The 20,818-nt window shown below is 39.5% G+C and overlaps 1 protein-coding gene across 1 annotated transcript in view; it reads right to left on the minus strand.

The window, feature by feature from the left end:
- The window catches only part of nalcn (sodium leak channel, non-selective), a 144,115-nt gene that overhangs the window by 78,095 nt on the left and 45,202 nt on the right, over positions 1-20,818 (minus strand). The window contains exons 13-14 of the mRNA XM_066686611.1: positions 6,128-6,259; positions 1,574-1,741 (exon numbers count right to left, since the gene is read on the minus strand). Of these exons, the coding sequence (XP_066542708.1) occupies positions 1,574-1,741; positions 6,128-6,259 (300 nt within the window). The remainder of the gene's footprint in view (positions 1-1,573; positions 1,742-6,127; positions 6,260-20,818) is intronic.

Below are 20,818 nucleotides of genomic sequence, written 5' to 3' on the forward strand. Positions count from 1 at the left end.
TTAACAAAATATTTGCTTTTAATTCTGGCTGAACAGCATGAGAAGGACATTGAGGAAACTGACTGAAGAACATAAAACACACAATAATATAATAAATAAATTGCATAATTCCATTGATTGCAATCACATAACCTTTTTAGCATAAACAGAAGTAAGTTTAATAATTCAGGTGACTCATTTCCTATTTGTAATTGGAGCCTGAATCATCGAACAAGCTGTTCTGGTGATAGTTTGTGTAACAGACCTGCACACACAGAGAAGCTAAGAATATTTTGCTCATAAAGCGTGGTGGTGTGCGGCTAGAGCCCCTCCCTCCCACAGAGAGCAGAGAGGACTGAGAGGAGTGCAGGTTGTGTCCTTAATGAGGCCTGTCAACAAAATACAGTCTTAATCCCCTCGCCAATCTCTCTCCAGCTGCCTGGAGCCATCCTCGGCCAGCTCCACCACAGCAACCTGCAGTATGCATTATTACTCCCCCATTAGTGCCTGATTAGCATTGGACCACCTAGCAGGTGCTGCCTCCACACTGAGATCTGCCTGAAATTACCATAGAGGAAGAAAAAAAAAAGAAAACACACACACATACACGTAGAATGGCCTGTTGTATATTCATCTTATTAATACACCAGGCCGTAAAAGCTATTATGAAAACAAGAGCAAAGAGAAACTATGCAAGCCTAGTTTTGCCGGACCCCCATTAGCAATATAGCCATTGTCACAAAGGTGTTTCTGGCATTTCAAAAATAGGAAAGCCCAAAATACCCTTGTCATTGGAAGGTCTGGAGAAGCTTTGGTGCTTCATATCAATGTCTTTGTTAACGTGTGGTTTTTATTATGTGATTGTGTTGTACAGAAAATATGGAAGTCAGGACTTATTCATCTATTTATTAATTATCTGTAACCGCTTATCCAGTTCAGGGTTGTGGTGGGTCCAGAGCCTACCTGGAATCAGATGAAGTAATGTCTTTGTCAGCACTTTTTACACATTCGCAGCTCATTCTGATCTGTGTGAGCTGCCGTGTGGACCGACTGCACTGCTCTGTCTCTGGAGCAGATGAGCTGCTTCAAGGGAGCTGTGTCTCCCGGAGCAGAGAAGCTGTGGAGAGAGCTGTCTCTCCCGTTCACGGTCAGTCCCGGTGTTCTAACGAGTCATGCTACATTTCCCTGTTTTTTATTTCCCTGCAATTGTCTTTTATTTACAAATCAGAAATTACACTGCACCATAATTCTTTACTCTGTCCAAAATTAGGTGCAGGGACAGAAACTGAACCAGTTCCCCATTGGTTGAAAATGTCTAGTCAACGCACTGCTGTCTTTTAAGAGCTGGCGTCATTTGTAGGTTACATGCATTTTGTAAGACCAGTGCAATATAGGAACTCCTGAATCTCTCAGCCAATCACACTGCAGTGCCTGAATGAACTAACTTTCAAATAGAAATGTGATATCAAGTCACACGATTTTCCCAATTCTTCAAGTTGAGAACTCCAGCAGCACTTACTGTGTCTGGTCCACTCTGTTTGGCTTACAACATGAACAGCATGGAGAACTCATATGTACAGTTCAGTGTGCTCACCTGAAAGTAGGTTAACTGTGAGTGGTACAAGTCAGGGTAGATGTGCAGGGTGGTGCCCACCACTAGAAGAGACTCAAACTTGTGTAAAGAGGAGCTGATGTATCCAGTAAAGCCCAAGCACCAGATCTTCAGAAGAGCCTCTAGATCGAACAGCACAGTGAAGGCAACCTGGACATCCAGAACAGAGAGGGAGAATGTGAGAAAATTACATTTATAGTACAGGCTGAAGACTTGGTTCTAAAAGCAGACATTTTATTCTGTACAGGTCCTATAGGGATGGGTTAAAACAAATTGTTCTTAGAACAATGAATGCTAAGCTGGGACCCAAACTGAATTTAACAGAGCTGCGACACTATAACGCAGACAGGGCAAAAATATCTTGAGATGTGTGAGGTTAGTTTATCAAAATTCAAACAAAGCATTGACTAAAGATGTGTGGAAACAAAAAAAGAAAGAAAAGAAAGATTGATATTAAGAGAAAAAGATTGCCTTAGAAATAACTAGAGGGGAGCATGAGATATGAATGGTCAGCGTGCTTTTCAGGAAAACAAACAAGGGTCTAGACATGAGACTAGACTTGACAAGATACTGGACAGGGGCCTAGGCGGGAGATGGGCAGGGTGCCTGACAAGAGTCAAAACAAGGGACTAGGCACGAGACTGGACAGAAGGCTAGACATGTTATTGGACAAGAAACTGAACTGGAAGCTAGGAAAGAGACTAGGCAGGGTGCTTGACAGGACACGCAATGGTGACATGATAGTGAACAGGGGGCTAGGAAAGAGTGTTGACAGCAGGATACAAGACATGAAGCTTAAGAGGAGGCTGGGCAGGGTGCTTGATAGGACACCAGTAGGGGGCTAAACAGGAATATGTTCAGGGGGCAAGAAAGGAGGCTTGGCAACATGCTAGACAGGATATAGAATATGGGCTAGACAGGAGATTGGACAAGCAGCTAGACAGGAGACTGGACAGGAGTCTAGAAAGGAACCTGGAAAAGAGGCTACACAGGAGTCTGGACCAGAGACTGCATAAGGGCTAGGAAGGAGAATGCACAAGGGGCTAGACAGGAGGTTAGAAAAGGATTATGACTCAGACAGATGCAGAAATTAGCACTGATATGGGGATTATCCATATTGGTTCATGGGTGGCAGCTGGTCCAATATGAGATGCAAGAAAAAGCTCTGGGGACCAAAACAAGATGGGCGTGTTATCTGGCACCAGACCAGGTCTATTCTTTTTTAAATTCTCAGTCACTGGAAAGAGTTGTTAAGTCTATTGTGGTGTGATTATATCTTCTATAAGTTGATGGGGCAGTAGCCACAACCAGCCACTCTTTCAACATTCAAAATTCTGAATTCATGATTTGATTTTCTCAGTCAAATTACACTCAAAGCTCAATGAGCTTAGCTGAGCCTTTAAAACCAAGAAGCATTGAGAACTATTCATTTGATTGCTGTAAATCCCTATTCCTAGCACCGTGTTGGGTTTGGTATGGGAAGTGAACATGGTGCTTAGTTTAGTCACAGAGCTCAAGCGGCTCTGGATGTACTAAGATTCAAAATAAGGTGATTCGAGTGTTTAAAACGTAACCCCCTGAAATGTTGGCACTCGCACAGGTGGGATAAGCAGAAGTAAACCCACTTAAAAACTCACTGAGTTTTTGTCCTAGAAACATAACATATCATCCCCAGAAAACTTGACCAATCTACTTTCCAAACACATGCTGAAACAAAATATATGTTTACATCATTGTCAGAGAAACCTAAGTAACAAGGCATGTTTCAGTCAGCTTTTCAGAAAATGGGGAAAATAAAATGTTGCCACACTTCGGATTTAAAACACAATGAGGAATCATCAGTCTCTCCTTCACCAGTTTCCACTGCAGAATGCAAGCATCTGAAGTGCTATCAAGGGCAGGAGTGTGTGGTGGGAAGTGTTAGCGGGAGTTAAAACAATTGCTACCTCTGATGTTCTAACAATTCATTGGTATAATCATGATTTTTGTCAATGATATTCCACATTCTGTTTAGTATGCCATTATGCCATGGTCACATTTCTGCATCAAGATGTGTCATATCACAGTGCGTCCTTACAGACTACTTCAGATTGTTAATGCAGTCTAACAAAAATAAGTTTATCGGGGAAAGCAGAAACACAACCGGAAGATGCCTGTGGCTCCAGAACACATTAGAGGATAGGTGCACAGGCTAAAAGAACCGACAGAGGACAGAAGTAGCTAGTGCCTCTGTATTCACAGGATCCAAATGGAAACGTGAACTGGATTAATGTTGATATGGATTTTGAAACTGGGCTGTGAATTTGCAGCGTGCATTCCTCGCCTTATCTCTGCCTTTCAGCTGGGAGTGGGCGGGTGGCCACACTCTTCTATCTGTCTTTGTTCCTGCCGCGCCACCTGCATACTGATTGCACAGACAGAGCGTGGCAGAAAGCACACGTGCCGGTAAACATTTGCGTGCACACACACACACAAACACACACGCCTGAAGCTCACAAAACTGGAGTGTGTCTGCAGGCTGTTTGCACACGCTGTCATTCCTGACTTAATCTCCGAGTTTAAGATTGCAGGACGTGATGAGGATTGGTTGCAGTAAAATCGAATCTGCTCATCCATTCTGATATGATCAGCAGCTCCCCAAAACAAGGATCTAGTTTCTTTTGTCACAATTTCACAGATGTAGGTGAACATATACACAAACACCAATATACAACAATTAGCAATATCATTAAAACAACCTCATTGTTTCTTTACTCTTTTTCCATTTTATCAGCTTTATTTACCATAGATTAGCACTTTGTAATTCTACAGTTACAGGCTGTAGTCCATCTGTTGCTCTTCATAATTAGTTTACCCTCTTTCAACCTGTCCATGCTCGGGACTGCTACAGTCCCACCATGGTTAACCATGTTCAACCCTGCAGTGCTGTATTAGTGTGTCCATTGTGCTGGTATGACTGGATCAGATATAGCAGGGCTGCTGAGTTTTTTTTTTTTTTTAAAAAGATTTTTAAAGTGTCACTGATGGATTGTGAAAAGACCACCAACCAAACTATCCAGTCAACAGTGTCCTGTGACCACTGATGGAGCTGAGAATATCCAACTCAAACTGTGCAGCAACAGATGAGATTTGGTCTCTGTTTTACATTTACAAGGTGGACAAACATGGTACGTGTGTCTAACAGAGTGGACAATGAGTGGGTACAGTACCAGTGCAACACGCACTAAAAGAGATTCCTATTTCTTAATTTTTCCGAAGTCCTTTTTTTTCCCTCACACTGCACCTTGGAACAGAGTTACAAGGTGTAGTGGTTAAATTCTTCTATGAAATTGGACAACCCTTTAAGAACAGGTGTCAACAGAACATATGTCAGAACACTAAAAAGGAAATGCTGCTTGACAAAAATTTTAGAGCATCATATGCCTTCAAAGGGGTTCTACAAATATATATTTTCACCCACTTCTAACTTGCTGTGATATGATGCTGAATTCAGCCACCATTTAAGTGTTTTTTGCTGAAAACTTTCAGTTCCACCATAAATAATACAGCAGCCATAAGCACTAGAATGCAATTACTTCACCATTTGAGGTGGAACTGCAAATTGGCAAAGTACTATAAATGTTTTATACTTGTTATGAAGTAAAAGGACAAAATACATCTAAACCATATTAAACTAATAAAATACAATCATTGTCAATTTTCAAATTAGTAAAGACTGGCGTTTGTGGGTGTATTTGGTCACTTTCCTCACCATCTTGCTGGTGATTCAAAATCATTAACAACCATTTGTTTGAAGTGTGCCCCTGACAAATCTCTGTTTCAAGCGGTATATAATAACCCTTGGCCCTATGCCTCATTCCCCCTGGGTAAAATAGTGGTAGGGTTAAGGTGTAAAATGGGATTCACCCTAACAGGCCACCACACTGGGAATAACGCCACATCAGAGCTGACAGTGTTCCAATTAAATATTCAGAATATCCTATACGTTTTCTTGTTCCTGGTTAGCACTGTTATGCATCCAAATGCCATGACAACACATCCATGTATATTTGGAAGGTACTATGTGTATGACTGATGTAATAAGACACAAACAGATAGAATCACTAATAAAACATATGATACAGCTCCTTTTACAAGTGTGTATGTGCAGGCAGCCATCTTGGATTCTGAACTTGGAGTTGGCGAGGCTTTCCCGACTTTCTAAGTAGAAAATCCAACATGTGGAGGCGTTCCAGTTGAAATGTTCAACTTGGAACTTTGAAATTCTGACATCCGAGTTCAAATTGAATGCAGCAAAATGAAAAGGGCTAGCAAAGTTTGCAGAGCAACAGATGGACCACACCCTGTAACTGTAGAACTACAAAGTGCACCTATATAGTCAGTAGACCTGATAAAATGTAAAATATTATTTCTGACTGGAGTGCATCTGAAAGTTAACTGACTGTGTGCAGGAACAAAAATAGCAGTGTATATTAAAATATTTTAATACATCAACATTTAACATGGCCATAAACATTGCTGCCATAAAAAGCTCACCTCCGCTAGATAGAATTCATCATAGTCCTTTTTGTGGTTCTTGCCTTTGTAGTAATTGCTGGAAGCCACAATCACATCCACAGCCACCATACTCAGAATGAACATGTGGAAAAGAGATGAACGCATCAGTTTCTGTGGGAACACGGCAAGAAACAGGGTTCAGTTTTGGTTATTTGGAACAGCACAGGATTATTGTGCCAAAATGCTGGCAACAGTGTCTACCCTGTAGTATAACATACACAAACACACAAACACACACACACACACACACAGATGATTTATCTAAATGCAGTGATATGGGACTAGTGTGTATTGTAGTTTAAACTGTAGCCTTATTGGCTCAAACACTAACACTTTTGAAGTCAAGAACATTCATTTTGGAACTAGGGCACCATCAAAGGACAGCATCCTAAAATCTTTCAGGTCTATTGCAATGGCATTAAGTCAGAATCTTTCCCCAGATCTCATTGATATGTATGACAGCAGTAGATCTGCCAGTTAAGCTGCCCTAAGCGCAAAGAGACATTTTGAAATCTTTTCAAAAAAGGTCTACCAAAAATAACACGACACCAAAACACTCATGCAGTGCACATTTCTTGTTATGACTGAGCAGCTTGACCCCTTCTTCCATGACATCCAAAAAAGAGCTCTATTGAAGAGCCATCATTTTCCTTTATGTTTCTAAGAGTCTATTAATCACAAGTAGAACAAAGCAGAATTACATACAGACAGTCAGGCAATATAGCAGCACATACACTTAGACCATTCCCAGTCTCCTAAATTCACATATGCAGTCAAAGATGGGCAAAGGGATAGTAAGGCCTTGCTTGAAGTGTCTGTTCTAGTTTAGGGTTGCGGTGGGTCCAGAGCCTATCTGGAATCACTGGGTGCAAGGCGATTGAAGGGGCACCAGGCATTTCCAGTGCATCACACACTCACACATTCTACTTTGAACATTATCATTACAAATAAATAAATAAATAAAAATATATCATCATTTTGCCACTAGTGAAGAGGTGGCGTTAGGAGCTTTTAAGCATCTAAGTGATCAAAGACTCTGTATTTTGTTATAAAACAAGGGAGAAGCAAGCTTTGCTTTGATATGTCTGCGTAGTGCAAAACTTGTGTATTGCAGTTAAAATGCAGCCACACAGCTTGTAGGTGGGTGGATTAATTGACAAGATCTTAAGGGGGAAAAAAATACCAGAGAAAACAAGCGGAAGCGCGCACGCATGAGAGAGAGAGAGAGAGAGAGAGAGAGAGAAAGAAGACTGGCACTAAGAATTTAAAGTCTCTGGGAAGAGTGAGAGCAGTCACAAGCAGATATATTATGCAAATGCACTTACACCCATCTGGTCTTCACATTAGAGAGACGTCTGCCCATTCTGAGCTCAAAGGGGAACCCCATTATCTGTATTATCAGTAAGCCAGAGATCTATGGAGTGTATTTAACCATTATGTAACATACAAGGTAATATGGTAGTTTTACAGAAATATGCTATACTTAATTGGACTGAAATATCCGCTTTTAAATGCACATCAGTTGTTTAAAACTTGTTTACAGTTGTTTGGTCTCACTATAAGCAGGTTTAAACTAGACAATAACTGTCAGGATTTCACAGTTGCCTTGTTTTGATTGGTTCAGCCAGATGTGAACTGTATACTGTGCTGTAAATTTCACCTAAAATCTTGGGCTTTCAGTATATTTCAGACAAGAAAAAATAATCACCAGAGCATGCTTTCTTCAATGCAATATCTGCATTGATATGCAGACAATGCATCACTGGGACCTGCACTGCAGAGACATTTGCAAGTTGGTAGTGTGTTAGTGTATTTAGTGCTTGAATGCGTTGATCAGACACAACCGTTTTCACTTAGAAAATCAACCATACATTTCATTGGACTGGAGGTGTTCAGATTTTTGTACATGGTTTTACAAGGTAGAAAACAGCTCTCAGCACAAGGTCAAATTCAACAACACTGACAGACAGAGGAGGCACACTCCCTCTGGGTAAGGCAGACAGACTGAGCTCCATGTGGAGATCCATAGCCTTAGGTCTAATGACACACCTACACACACACCCACACAAAAACACATTTTGATAAGCCAAAGCAAAGAATACAGGATATTATCTAAGGACATTTTTGGTGTCTACTGTTCCCATTCCTCTTCCTGTCAAATATAAGTGGCATACACCAGTCTCTTGTGCTCAATTAGGGTGTAAATAAAATGTAATGGCTTTTATAAGTGGCAATTATTATCCCTAGTTATGTTTAATTTTAAAGGCAACATTCATTTTAATCAAAAGACACTTTTTATAACATTCAGAGGTACAGTAAACAGGTTTACAAAAAAGAGAGTCTTGGTCCTATATGCTAGGCTTTTTCCTCTAGGCTCACAGCAGAGGAACAGTATCTGGAGATGTTACAGACAAAAAAACAGAACTCCAAAAATTAAAAATCATGAAAAGAGATGAAGATGTTGCTCAATTTCTGCTCCCATATGTGTGAAATACTGACTTACTTTTGGTGTTTCCGGTTACATAAGGTGGAACTGACACTAAAAGCTAGCTAACTGCAAGAAAGTAAACACAAACCGAAATTAAACAGCTCAAATTACAAATGATTCACTGTGGTAATACATACAGTGAATAGAAATGTACAGACAAATTAAACTTTAGCTATATACAAATACAAATACAAATAACCACAGCGACTCATATATATATATAATTCCCACCACACAAGGTCAGTAGGACAATGTCCCTTTCATAAAAAGGATTCTTTAGAAAGCTCATAAGCACAAGTTATATACACCAGCACCTCCTGACAGCTTGGACAGAATGGTCTAGAGCGTGGGAAATTTGTGGAAATGACCATACTGCTTCTCTCAGTCCAATAATATGTCTCCTCTCAAAGCCTGCCAACTATTCAAAATATATTCAAGTGTGTCATAGTGGTCTTTCTAGCAGTCAAACATCTCTCACTTGCTGGTATTAGTGGATCAGACACATCTGGAATTTTTTTAACCCTGCTGTGACACTGCTGGACTGAGAATAGTCCATCAACCAAAACTATAAATTGTCGCCAATGATGTAGGACTAGAGGATGACCAAAAGAAACAACAGAGTAGCTGCTGTCTCTGACTTTACATCTACAGTATGGACCATGGTAAGTGTGTCTAAGAGAGAGGACAGTGAGTGAACAGTGTTTAAAATCTCCAGCAGCACTGCTGTGTCTGATCCACTCGTACCAAAACAACACACACTAACACACCGCCACCATGTCAGTGTCACTGCAGCTCTGAGAAGGAGGAGAATGATCCATCACCCAAATCATACCTGCTCTGTGGTGATCCTGTGGGGTCCCTGACTATTGATGAACAGGTTGAAAGGGGGCAGACAATGTATGCCAATCAACAGATGGACTACAGTTTGTAATTGTAGAACAACAAAGTGCTCCTGTATTGTGCCTGTGTTGTGTCTGCCTGGGACTGTCCCCTGCGGTTCACAAGCTTTTCACTCTCACTTTTCTCCCTACTGTCGAGAAGATTTATAAAGACAGCAGCGTGGATACTACCTAAGGTGTGCTGGCCTACTTTCTCTGATTTTGCTGGTGGCAAAAGCGCACACAAGAGGATGTCAAAATCAATTTAATAGCTACTATAGCCAGACGAGATGGGTCTCTCTCTACTCTACTCTCTCACTCTCCCTACGTTTGATGCAGACCCCCACCCCAACAGAGTTTTAAGGATTTGACACTATCTGCGCCTCCATGTGTTTGAAACTTCAGGTGCTGCATCTGTCAGGTGACATACAATTAGTGTTCTATTTGACAGGAGTACACTCTCAGGTTTCAGCATCAGACAGAGCAAAGAAAACAGCCTTACAGCAAAAGACAACACTGAAATATTAAAAACAACATTTCTCAAAGAAAGAGGTGGCACCTACAGTACGTGCTTTTGGTAAAAGACTGCTTCACTATCAAATAGAAAAAGAAACAGCTGTATACCACAAGATAATGGCAAGGTAAAGAATGACATTGCCCTGTGATGTAAGAGGCAACTACAGCTTCGGACCAGGTGGTTTGTTTCTGAAGAATTTTTGTCATTGTCAGATATGACTTGGTCCTTTTGAGATGGGGATATATTACACCCTTTTCCCATGCTGTGGTCCAAATACCACAAGGACCATACAACACCCCACCATCCCCACCATGTTTAAACAGCCCTATTCAGAAAAGCTGGTTTGAGCACCTGTTTCTTTAAATTAGATAAATGAATTTGAGCCACCGCTTACCGCAATGTGAGGGCACAGCAGTGAGAAGCGAGAAGCTATCGTGTTTAGCCATTTTTTTTTACTTGGATCTCTTTATTCTCTGTCCTCATTTTCAACTGGTTGTACTCAGTTCTCTTAATTCTCCACACTTTTTGGCTCTGTTTTACTAAGTTTAACCATAAACAGTCTGCTGCAGTGATTGGAGACACTTAGACGTAAGAATGGGTGCAATTCTAAAGACTCAGTACATGACATAGAAAAGCCTAGAATGAGCATTGTCAGAACTACTAATTTCATCCCATGATTTTTTTCACCCACCCAATAAATAAATAAATAAATAAATAAAAAATATAAAAAGTTCCAAAGTTTGGTAGCCACTTCAGGTACTCTAATTAATATGTAAATGTGCTAAATACGTTTTTAATACATCCATTTTAAAGTAACTTCTTAGACAGCTGAAAAAATCTTAAAGTGAATATATTTAACAATTATTATTCTTGAAAGCATTGTCCAGATGAAAGGAGCGTGTTAAATAAATTGCAAAATTCGCTCTGAATTTTTAGACAACAGTGTCTCAGAAAACAATTGAACATAACAAAATATGTCATTTGTTGATATACCTTTTTCAGTACGGGAGCACATGCATCACACAACCATGGGGATTCCTGTGGTAAGACCCAATCGTCACGGTCTAGACCCTGACCTACAGGCTTACAGATATAATTAGTAGATGTATATTATTGACCTTAGCCAACCAAATTCTTCTTATCATCAAATACCAAATATGTGAGGAATGAAGAACGTGTCTAGAGAATTTGCCTAAAATGTTAAAAAGATGGATGTTAAAGCCACAGATTTTGTAGCAGACACCACTTATTAATCAGCATCTACCATGCTAACTTTAGCTTTATTTTTGTTGCCCTCCAGATGAGCTGAAACATGTATGTTAGCCATCGCAAGTCACCAAGTCATATGGTGGGGTTGGCGTTAGCTGTATTGACTTTCTTTTGCTTCCCAGCTAGCAAACTATAATAATTATTTTAAACAGCCCAAAGCAGGTGTAGCTTCCTTTAAGCATCAAGATATGCCACCAGAAGGGAGTTTATGAAGTATTGGAACTAGAAACTCTGCTTTGACAGAGGCATACATTTTTTTGGCAAGAGTGTCCCATTAATACTTCAAGATGTGTAGGATTATTTTGGCATTATTTGTTATTTATATTATTCTCATATATTCCGTTTAAACTAAAGAAGCAAACATGCCTTAACTACACATCTGTGATAAAGACAATATACAGCTTTAAGACTGAGAGCGATAGAGATGTAAGCCAGATGCCAAGAGGATTCTCTTGCCTGGCCATTATCAGAGTAACCAGACAAAAGGCTCTGTCTGCTTTCTGTGTGAAATAGAAGTGATGGATGTGCCACTGGTCAGCACTGTCTCTGGAGGCCACCCTACGGTCCAGTCTGTCAGTGGAGTAGGTCACACATTTTCGTCCTCTCTTTCTCACACACATCCCAGCAAAACAGAGTACAAGCACACCCTAGGTAACAATAAACAATAAAAGCCAATAAATAAATGAACAAACAATCCAGTTTTGCTGACGTTCTATGCTACTACCAATTAACTGCTATACGAACAGAGAGATAAAGTATTTGCAAAACTCCCTTAATGGGACCAAAACAAAACGCTGCACTAAAGTGCTCTCCAGCTAAAAGCGCCAAGTGAGATAAAAGAAGTAAGCAAATAAATAAATGAATGTGTACTACACACGTTTGATCTTAGAAGTCCTATAAAACAAGTTGAAATGATTTTTGTGTGAGTGTGTGTGTGTGTGTTACCATATTTCATAATTCCCCAAACTCCAGTTTTGACAGAATGATGAAGATTGTGCACAGTACACTGTGCATATTTTCTTCCAAACGAAGCCTGGAAGCTGACCGCAGTAGCATCACACGTTTTGAAGGAGCACTGCTGTTCCTTCTGCTCTCTACGACTGCCAGGCAAGACAAATGGGGCATCAAATGGTAGATTAAATAAGCCAAGCCAAGAGAAGCGCTTACTTATGTAACACTACTACCTAGCTTCTGTTTGTAAGAAAACTGGTATATGGAGCACAGTTTAAAAAAGGTCTGCTGTTTTGTATAAACTTTGTTTTAGTTCATATATGTAATAATAGTTTCTTAATAATCTCAGCACTGGGCTACAAACCAGTGAAGAAATGTGGAGTGATGGCACACCATCCAATGACTCTGGGACAAGTTGGACTGGTGTGTGTGATCAAAAGTCATCTGCCATAGGTGCCATATTATGGACTGATAATCTGGTTTCAGAGCATAGCACGAATTGGAAAGAGGGATAAATTTATTTCATACAGAGCTCCACTCCCTGTGCTGGAGAGTGTTTTACAACACATACAAGCACAGAAATCCACCTCCTCTCTATGTTGGGGGTTGGGGTAAAAGATTGCACCGTGTAGTATAATGAGGAGAAAATGTCAGTTAAAGTCAGTTAAACACATTAGATTTTTTATCATAGGATCTAATGGAAAACTATTAACATGTCAGTCTCTAATGTGTTTCTCTGCTCTTCTGTCTGAATCTGAATGAGTTATTCATACACGGATCATGTACAAGCTTTAGTACTCATCTTATTTCACTCATGTTTTAGTGCATAAGACACTACAAACACAACCCACATATTCCTTTGTCTCAGTGTTTCCCCCTGTTTACAGGGTAAATAATCAGATCCTGCTGCCCTTACGCTCTGAGAATGGAACAGATTATTGGTGGATAATGTTTTATCACAACTGTCTGCCTAAATTATTTCTTAATTTTTGGCTTTAATAAAATAGTCTGAAAGTTTGAGTGATCAGCTAGAGATGTTTCCGTGTTGCAGAGAAGCCAAATCCGAATCCGAATTGCCTTTTTACCACCTCCATGGGGCACAGTTAGTCACAGAAAAACTTTGCATGCTTTAAAAGAATAAATAAATAAATAAAACAGTGAGCTCTAAGTTTCAGGTTTCCCTACTGAATGAGCATCTAATTGTCTACAACTACTGTCTAGTATTATTAGTTTTATAATCTGTGATGTGTATTATGTAGGGAGTATGGGCTCTAAGCTGGAATGCAGCCCAAGCTCCTCTACTGACTGATATAGACAAGCAGAGCTCTCTTTACAATTGTGACATGGATAAATGGGTCAGGGATCCATACTTATATTTCTTTCATTTTAACTTGTAAATGAGGACCAAAAGTGTTTACAGAAACAATAAAACAATTTAAATAGAGCTGTGTGTTTTAGTAATGAATTGTTCCGCGATATGGCGGCTACTCTGTACTGTGAATTCAGCAGCATTCCATGAATTAAATAGGTTTCAGTGACTAGATATATATATATATATATATATATATATATATATATATATAAAGAGCACAGAGCCTCAAATAAAATGAAATCCCACAGTGGAGCCACGTGGGTTCATATGCACCCAATGATGATGTATCCTTGGTTCTAATCAAGACTGGAGGAAACATGGGGCAGTTTTCTGGATAGAAACAAAGTTCCCAGAATCCAGAACAGAACAGGCTCAATTCAGGCTGAATTCTATAGCAAATAAGAATAAACTAATCTTAATTTCAATAAGCATTCTGAATGAGCAGGTGTCTAAAACCTTTGATCATACACTGTATGTGTTTTGTAGTTACATTTTAGTCATTTAGTTTTTAATAAATGGGGAGCTTAATTTTATTTTGCTTTGCTGGTGCACTGCTATGTGACTAATCACATCACTGACTTTAGAGCTTTAAATTTATATTTTAACCTGAAAGTGTCCCAAAAGAGAATAATTGAGCTGTACAAACTTCTCTTCCTATGCTGAAAGATGTGCCAAAAAAATTCTACAGTAGTTCTGTAAATGTCTCAGGACTTAGAATAGTATTTTGAGCTACTACTTTTTAACGGGTTCGTGTTTTTACCAGGTTCGTGTAAGAGGGAACATATAACTCCCATTCTGGCCTCTCTCCACTGGTTGCCTGTGCATTTTAGAGTACATTTTAAGATTCTCTTATTTGTTTTTAAATCTTTAAATGGACTCGCCCCACCTTACCTCACTGAACTGCTTCATCCCCACGTCTCTGCTCGGTGCCTCAGGTCAGCTGATCTGCTGCTCCTGGAGGTGCCGAGGTCAAAACGTAAGCTCAGAGGAGATAGAGCCTTTTCAATTGCTGCGCCAAAACTGTGAAATAGCCTAGCATTACAGATTAGGCAGGCTTCTTCACTTTCGATTTTTAAATCTTATCTTAAAACCCATTTTTATTCCTTGGCTTTCAACCCAGCATGAGACGTTTGTTTTGTTTTATTAGTTTTGTTTTTATTTAAGTTATTTATTATTCCTTATTGGTTATTTTATTTTATTTTATTTTGTTTTATAAACATCTTTTGTACAGCACTTTGTTTCAGCTGTTGGTGTTTTTTAAAGTGCTCTATAAATAAAGTTGAGTTGAGTACTATTTTTGCACAAGTATATCCAAGTATACTCAGGGATGGATTTAGGCCAATTTGCCATATAAAATTCATTAATTCATTCATTCATTCATAATCTGTAACCGCTTATCTAATTCAGGGTTGCGGTGGGTCCAGAGCCTACCTGGAATCATTGGGTGCAAGGCGGGGTATACACCCTGGAGGGGGCGCCAGTCCTTCACAGAGCAACACAGACACACACACACATTCACTCACACCTCCGGAGACACACCTACGGACACTTTGGAGTCACCAATCCAACTACCAACGTGTGTTTTTGGACTGTGTGTTTTGGAGGAAACCGAAGCACCCGGAGGAAACCCACGCGGACACGGGGAGAACACACCAACTCCTCACAGACAGTCACTCAGAGCGGGAATCAAACCCACAACCTCCAGGCCCCTGGAGCTGTGTGACTGTGACACTACCTGCTGCACCACCGTGTCGCCCGCCATATAAATTTATATCAGTCTATACTGCTAGTCCTAATAGTTTATAGAATGTTCAGGCTATATGTGGTATAGATATAATACTGTGCTATAATACAAAACACTGCACACAAAGTACATAATGAAGCACTTTGTTTAGTGAAATAAGAGAACACAATTTCTGTTCGACTGTAATTTAGCAGGTAGGCCCCGGCGCCTCCACTAGACTGTTTAATTAAGCAAACAGACTATAAATAGCTTGTGGGAGATGAGCAGGGTGCAGAACCCTCTGCTTATCAGTGCCATTACTGCAGCAGCATGAATCATGCCTGGGCTGGGAGAGGCTGCTTAATTAAAGCTGACTGTCCTCTGGAATTCCCTGCTTGCTCTCTGTCTGCCACAGCCAGGTGAGGGACACAGTCAGCCTAGACAAAATGAGAGACACAGCTCAGCCTGGACACAAAGCGGGAAAAAGCATAAACTGGACACAACGAGGGTCAAAGCTCAAGTCTAGACACAATAAGGGACACAAGCTTGAAACAACACGGAACACAGCAAAATGTGGACACAAAGTGGGACACAGCTCTGCCTGGGCACAACAAAGGACATAGCTCAACCTGGTCACAGGCTCGATGCTGGATGGAGAAAAGCACGGGGCTGTTAGTGTGCACTGACTGGGCAGGAAGGCCCTGGAGGGGGTAATAAGTGGGTGAGGGAGGCAGGGTCAAAGTTGCAGCTGAGTGGTTCACTCCAAATAAATCACCACAGCATGAAGCAGAACGGTCACATCCAGAGGTTAAGGTGTTCCATTCTTGAGTAATACAGCTATACACAGCTTTTATGTGGACTTTATTGAGCTGTCCAGCATATGCCACAGGGAACGAATCACACACAGGAAGCAGACAATCTCTTAACCAATATATCAATCATTCAATCTATCAATCTAGCTGCACTATAACTTTTTCTTCATTAAAAGCTATCCAAAATTAACAGATTCTAATTCAAGAACCTTCAAAGCTACACTGAGATATTATTATACAGTAAACAAATGTCTCCTCTAGACAGCTTGTCATGCATATCACACTACAGGTTTTTTCCCTCCAAAAAGCACAAGAAAGCAAAAGCATTTTAACGTGTCATTAATCACAGAATATTGCTTTTATTAACATGGTTACATTATTTATTCTATTGACACCACTAAAAGTCCACCACAGAGCACCAGACACTATCATAAAGATAACACCTGGCCTACCACTTTGGAAATGACTGGAATTTATGACTGAAATTTAAAACTGTTAATCACTACTGGTCAGAGAATATTCCCTACCAGTGAGCTTTAATAATCTTGTTAGCTGTTGTCTACCACAGTGATCAGAGCAAAGAGTGTACCACTAATACACAGTCAATACCTTAACAATGACTTTCAGATTACATCCAACAGCCAGTCGGAAAGGCTAAGCTAAAGACAGCTAATATAAAAACAACCATAAAAGAAATCACCTCACCTTAAATTTCACTGTAAAAAGACACAGCAGCAGGCTAAAAAGTTCATGATGATATATTACTGAAAACCTGTTGAAGCCTATTAAACCTTCGCCATGAAAAATCTGCCAGTTAAGCAGACTCCAAAGCCTTTACTTCATTTACAGTTAACTTGCAAATCTCTTATCTGAAAGGTCAGAATTTAAACTCCAATTAAACATTTATTATTTTTACAATATCTCTGGGACTGCTGTTGGAAAGGCTGCCTCGCAGACACTTTAGAAGTTTTCTTGGCAGCAAGAAAGTTCAGAACCCAAGATGAGAGATCTTTAGCTCCAACCTTTTTCTCTGAGAGCACACTGAAACACCTTCACTGTAATTATAATGTAAGGAAAAGCACAGGGCTAATTAACATCTGTGCAGCCTGTAGAGAGCAGAACAAGGAGACCTCATTAAACTTAACCATTTAATGAAACATGACGAAGTGCTACAGAGTTATACAGCTTCCACTGAATATCTCCCAGTGTAGCTAAATTTCCCTTTACCCACACAGCTGAAACAAAAGACATTTTATTCTAGTGCACCATGGCAAAACTTGCTGGATACAATTACTTACAGCTCAGTACATTTATATGAAAAGAAAATGGCTTTAATACTGTTTTGTATGGCAAAATGTATTGTACTATTTTAAAGCTAAATAGACCACAGCAGGTCTGTTCAGTCAAAGGGCACGCAAACACTATGCTTCTATCCCTTAGCATTGATGGCCAGGATATAAAGGAACACTAGGTAATATTTTTACCTAAAAATAACAGATTCAAAATAATTGTACTGTTAATACCTGTAACTTCATTAGGACTGCTGGCTGAGCAGGTGTCTACAAAGTTTTGGATGTATAATGCACATAACATTTACCTGTCCAGTAATATGCATGCAAAACTAAATGAAAAAAAAAAACTTGATGACACTCACTTGCCCAACATGTTTGTCAGGGAATTTGCCCCCTTTGTTGCAATTGCAGCTTGTGCTCTTCTAACAAGGCTTTACACTAATTGCTGGAACACTACTGTGATGATATGGCTGAATACAATCATGGAATAAATAATGTTAAGCAAAGCCTAATTATGTGGCTCAGCCCAAACAATGAAAGACCATTCCTAATCTTTATTCTCTTTCCACCAAACTATCAAAATTCTTTCAGGCAGCATCCATCTGCCTGAGGGTGTAAGGAAACATTTGGGAACACTACCACTTTCAGACAAGGTGAACTACTTTATTAAACTTTAAGCCAAACCTGAAAAAATAGTTTAGGCAGAAAGTCACAATAAAATATTATCCTCCAAAAATCAGTTATACTCTCTGGGTGCAGGGACAGTGAGATCAGATTATTTACTTGTGCACAGAAAAAAGAATGAGATAAAAGAAATATGGCCTGGGTCTCTAATGCTGTACACTGTAAAACAACAACAAAGAAAAAACCTTATGCAAATGAGCTTAGATGCAAATAATCAGCTATTTGAAATATGCCTAGTATCGACTACAGTCTGTAATTGCAGAACTACACACTGAAAAAATAACAGTGGTCACTAAAAGTAAAAACAATGTAAATGTATCTTTAAAAGTACAAGAGCATTATTACAGTCCAAGCTTTTCCTTAAAGATACACTACATTCACTTCTACAGAAGGAGAGGTGTATATTTATAATATTTCATTATAGAACTATGTACCAAAGGATCATAGATGATGGAGATGACATTGGGAGCATGAAATCAACACAATTTTAAAATCTACAATCATTATAAAATAAGGTACAATTATGCTCCCTAACTGAAGGTACAGAAATGTACCCTTGAGGGTACCACCACAGTAACAGCAAGAGGTAACACCTCAATTGACAAAAAATTGCCACCAGACTACAAAGGAAGTTTCTATACTCAAAGTAATGTGTTTTTTAATAAATGAATGAATGAATTAATTAATTAATTATTTTTTATAATATCAATAATATTTAACACATATTGTTTAGCAGTTGTCCTTGCAAAGAACCCTTTGGTTCTCAGCATCAGCATCCCCAGTCTTCACACAGAAAGGAGTGCTTTACCCCACTTCAGCTGATATGTGGTGCATGGTGATCTAAAGCTTGTGTGCAGTTGCTTAGCCATGGAAACCCAATCCATGACACTCTCAACACACTTCTTGCCCTGATGTTGCTTCCACAGATAGTTTGGAGGAGTCTATAAGGTTATGTAGCCTGGCTCTTTCACTGCTTAGCCAATTTTTGCTACTAGATGTTTCCACTTAAATTTGCGCTTGTCTTCTTTAGAACACAAAATGCATCTTTGACTGATCTCAATGACAATCAAGTTCACTGCTGACCCTGCTGTCATTGAGCTGATACCTGATCAGGAGGAATCAAATTTTAAGAAAGAAGCTGAGCTCATTGTTACTTTGCAGAAAACAACCACTTCTAAAATGCTGACCACTTACATCAGCAGATCTGCCACTGAGATGGTTACTAGTGTCATGGGTTTTAGTACTAGACAATTTTACTGAAGACAGAAAGCCTGCACTTCAATAAAGCCATTCTTTGTAACCCTAAGTTTCTCAGCTGCAATCCCTGATTTTTTTTTTAAACAATAGCAGTTTAACGTTTTCAACAATGTGGGTCTTTCTAAACATATACTGCAATATACTAGGGCCATCAACCGAGGAAAGAAACAAAACACAACTTAATCAATCGCACAATTTGAGAACGTGAGAGTTAGTTATGATCTTTAATCCATATTTCAGCATTAACAAAATGTAATCTACCTTCTGAAATCAACAGTAGTGATTAAAACTCTAATATGACACTTGGCTCAGTAAAAAAGAGATTATGGAAAAATTTGTGTTTGATCTAATGATGATTTGGGAAAATCATCATTAGCATGTAAACAAATTTACTACACTAAAATATAAACATCTGGTTTGCAATAAATGGCTGAATAATGGGACTAGAGTTCCTTTACCAGCATCTGGCCTCAAACAACACCTTTCTATATGACGTCACATTAATGTCAAATGCAGAGGGCGCAAAAACACCAGGTGGAAAAGATAAATCTACAAGATCTCAAACATACAAAGATCTACAACATTTTACATGTGCAAATATCCCTCATTATCTCACTCTTAAACTGTCTTTTTTTCCATTGTCATTTGGTTTTTACTCTCTTCAAATGAAATAAAATCTAAATTTATATTTAGTGCTTTTACAACTGGTGTTTACGCAAAGCATTCATTCATTATCTGTAACCCTTATCCAATTCAGGGTCGCAGTGGGTCCAGAGCCTACCTGGAATCATTAGGCGCAAGGCGGGGAATACACCTTGGAGGGGGCGCCAATCCTTCACAGAGCAACACAGACACACATTCACTCACAGCTACGGACACTTGAGTCACCAATCCACCTACAAACGTGTGTTTTTGGACCATGGGAGGAAACCCACCGAAAACACAGCAACTCCTCACAGACAGTCACCCAGAGCAGGAATCGAACCCACAACCTCCAGGTCCCTGGAGCTGTGTGACTGCGACACTAACTGCTGCACCACCGTGCCACCCTTACACAAAGCAGCTTTACAGAATAAGTATTAAAACAGATAAAGTGAAAAAGAAAGCCTCATGTAAGCAAACCAAAAGCGAGAATGCAAAAGGAAAAAAAAAATAAAAATAAAATAAATAAATAATAGTGGCTTCAATCTGGGAATCTGAAGAAACAATATTTATAATATTCCTGGAAGTATCTGTCTGAGCGTTACTAATCCGAATCCATTTTTACTTCACTATAATAGACACTGGTGAGTAATCTTGATTTTAAAGTTTCCTCATGTGTCGAGCTCTTTTTCCTCAGGTCCTTTATGTGAGCAAGATTATTCTGCACACTCAAACTCCAATAACAGTCTGTTGCTGTTGAACTATTGTTTTTTTCTCATGCAATA

This window comes from Hoplias malabaricus, chromosome 12 (assembly GCF_029633855.1).
Source record: "Hoplias malabaricus isolate fHopMal1 chromosome 12, fHopMal1.hap1, whole genome shotgun sequence".
Taxonomy (NCBI): domain Eukaryota; kingdom Metazoa; phylum Chordata; class Actinopteri; order Characiformes; family Erythrinidae; genus Hoplias; species Hoplias malabaricus.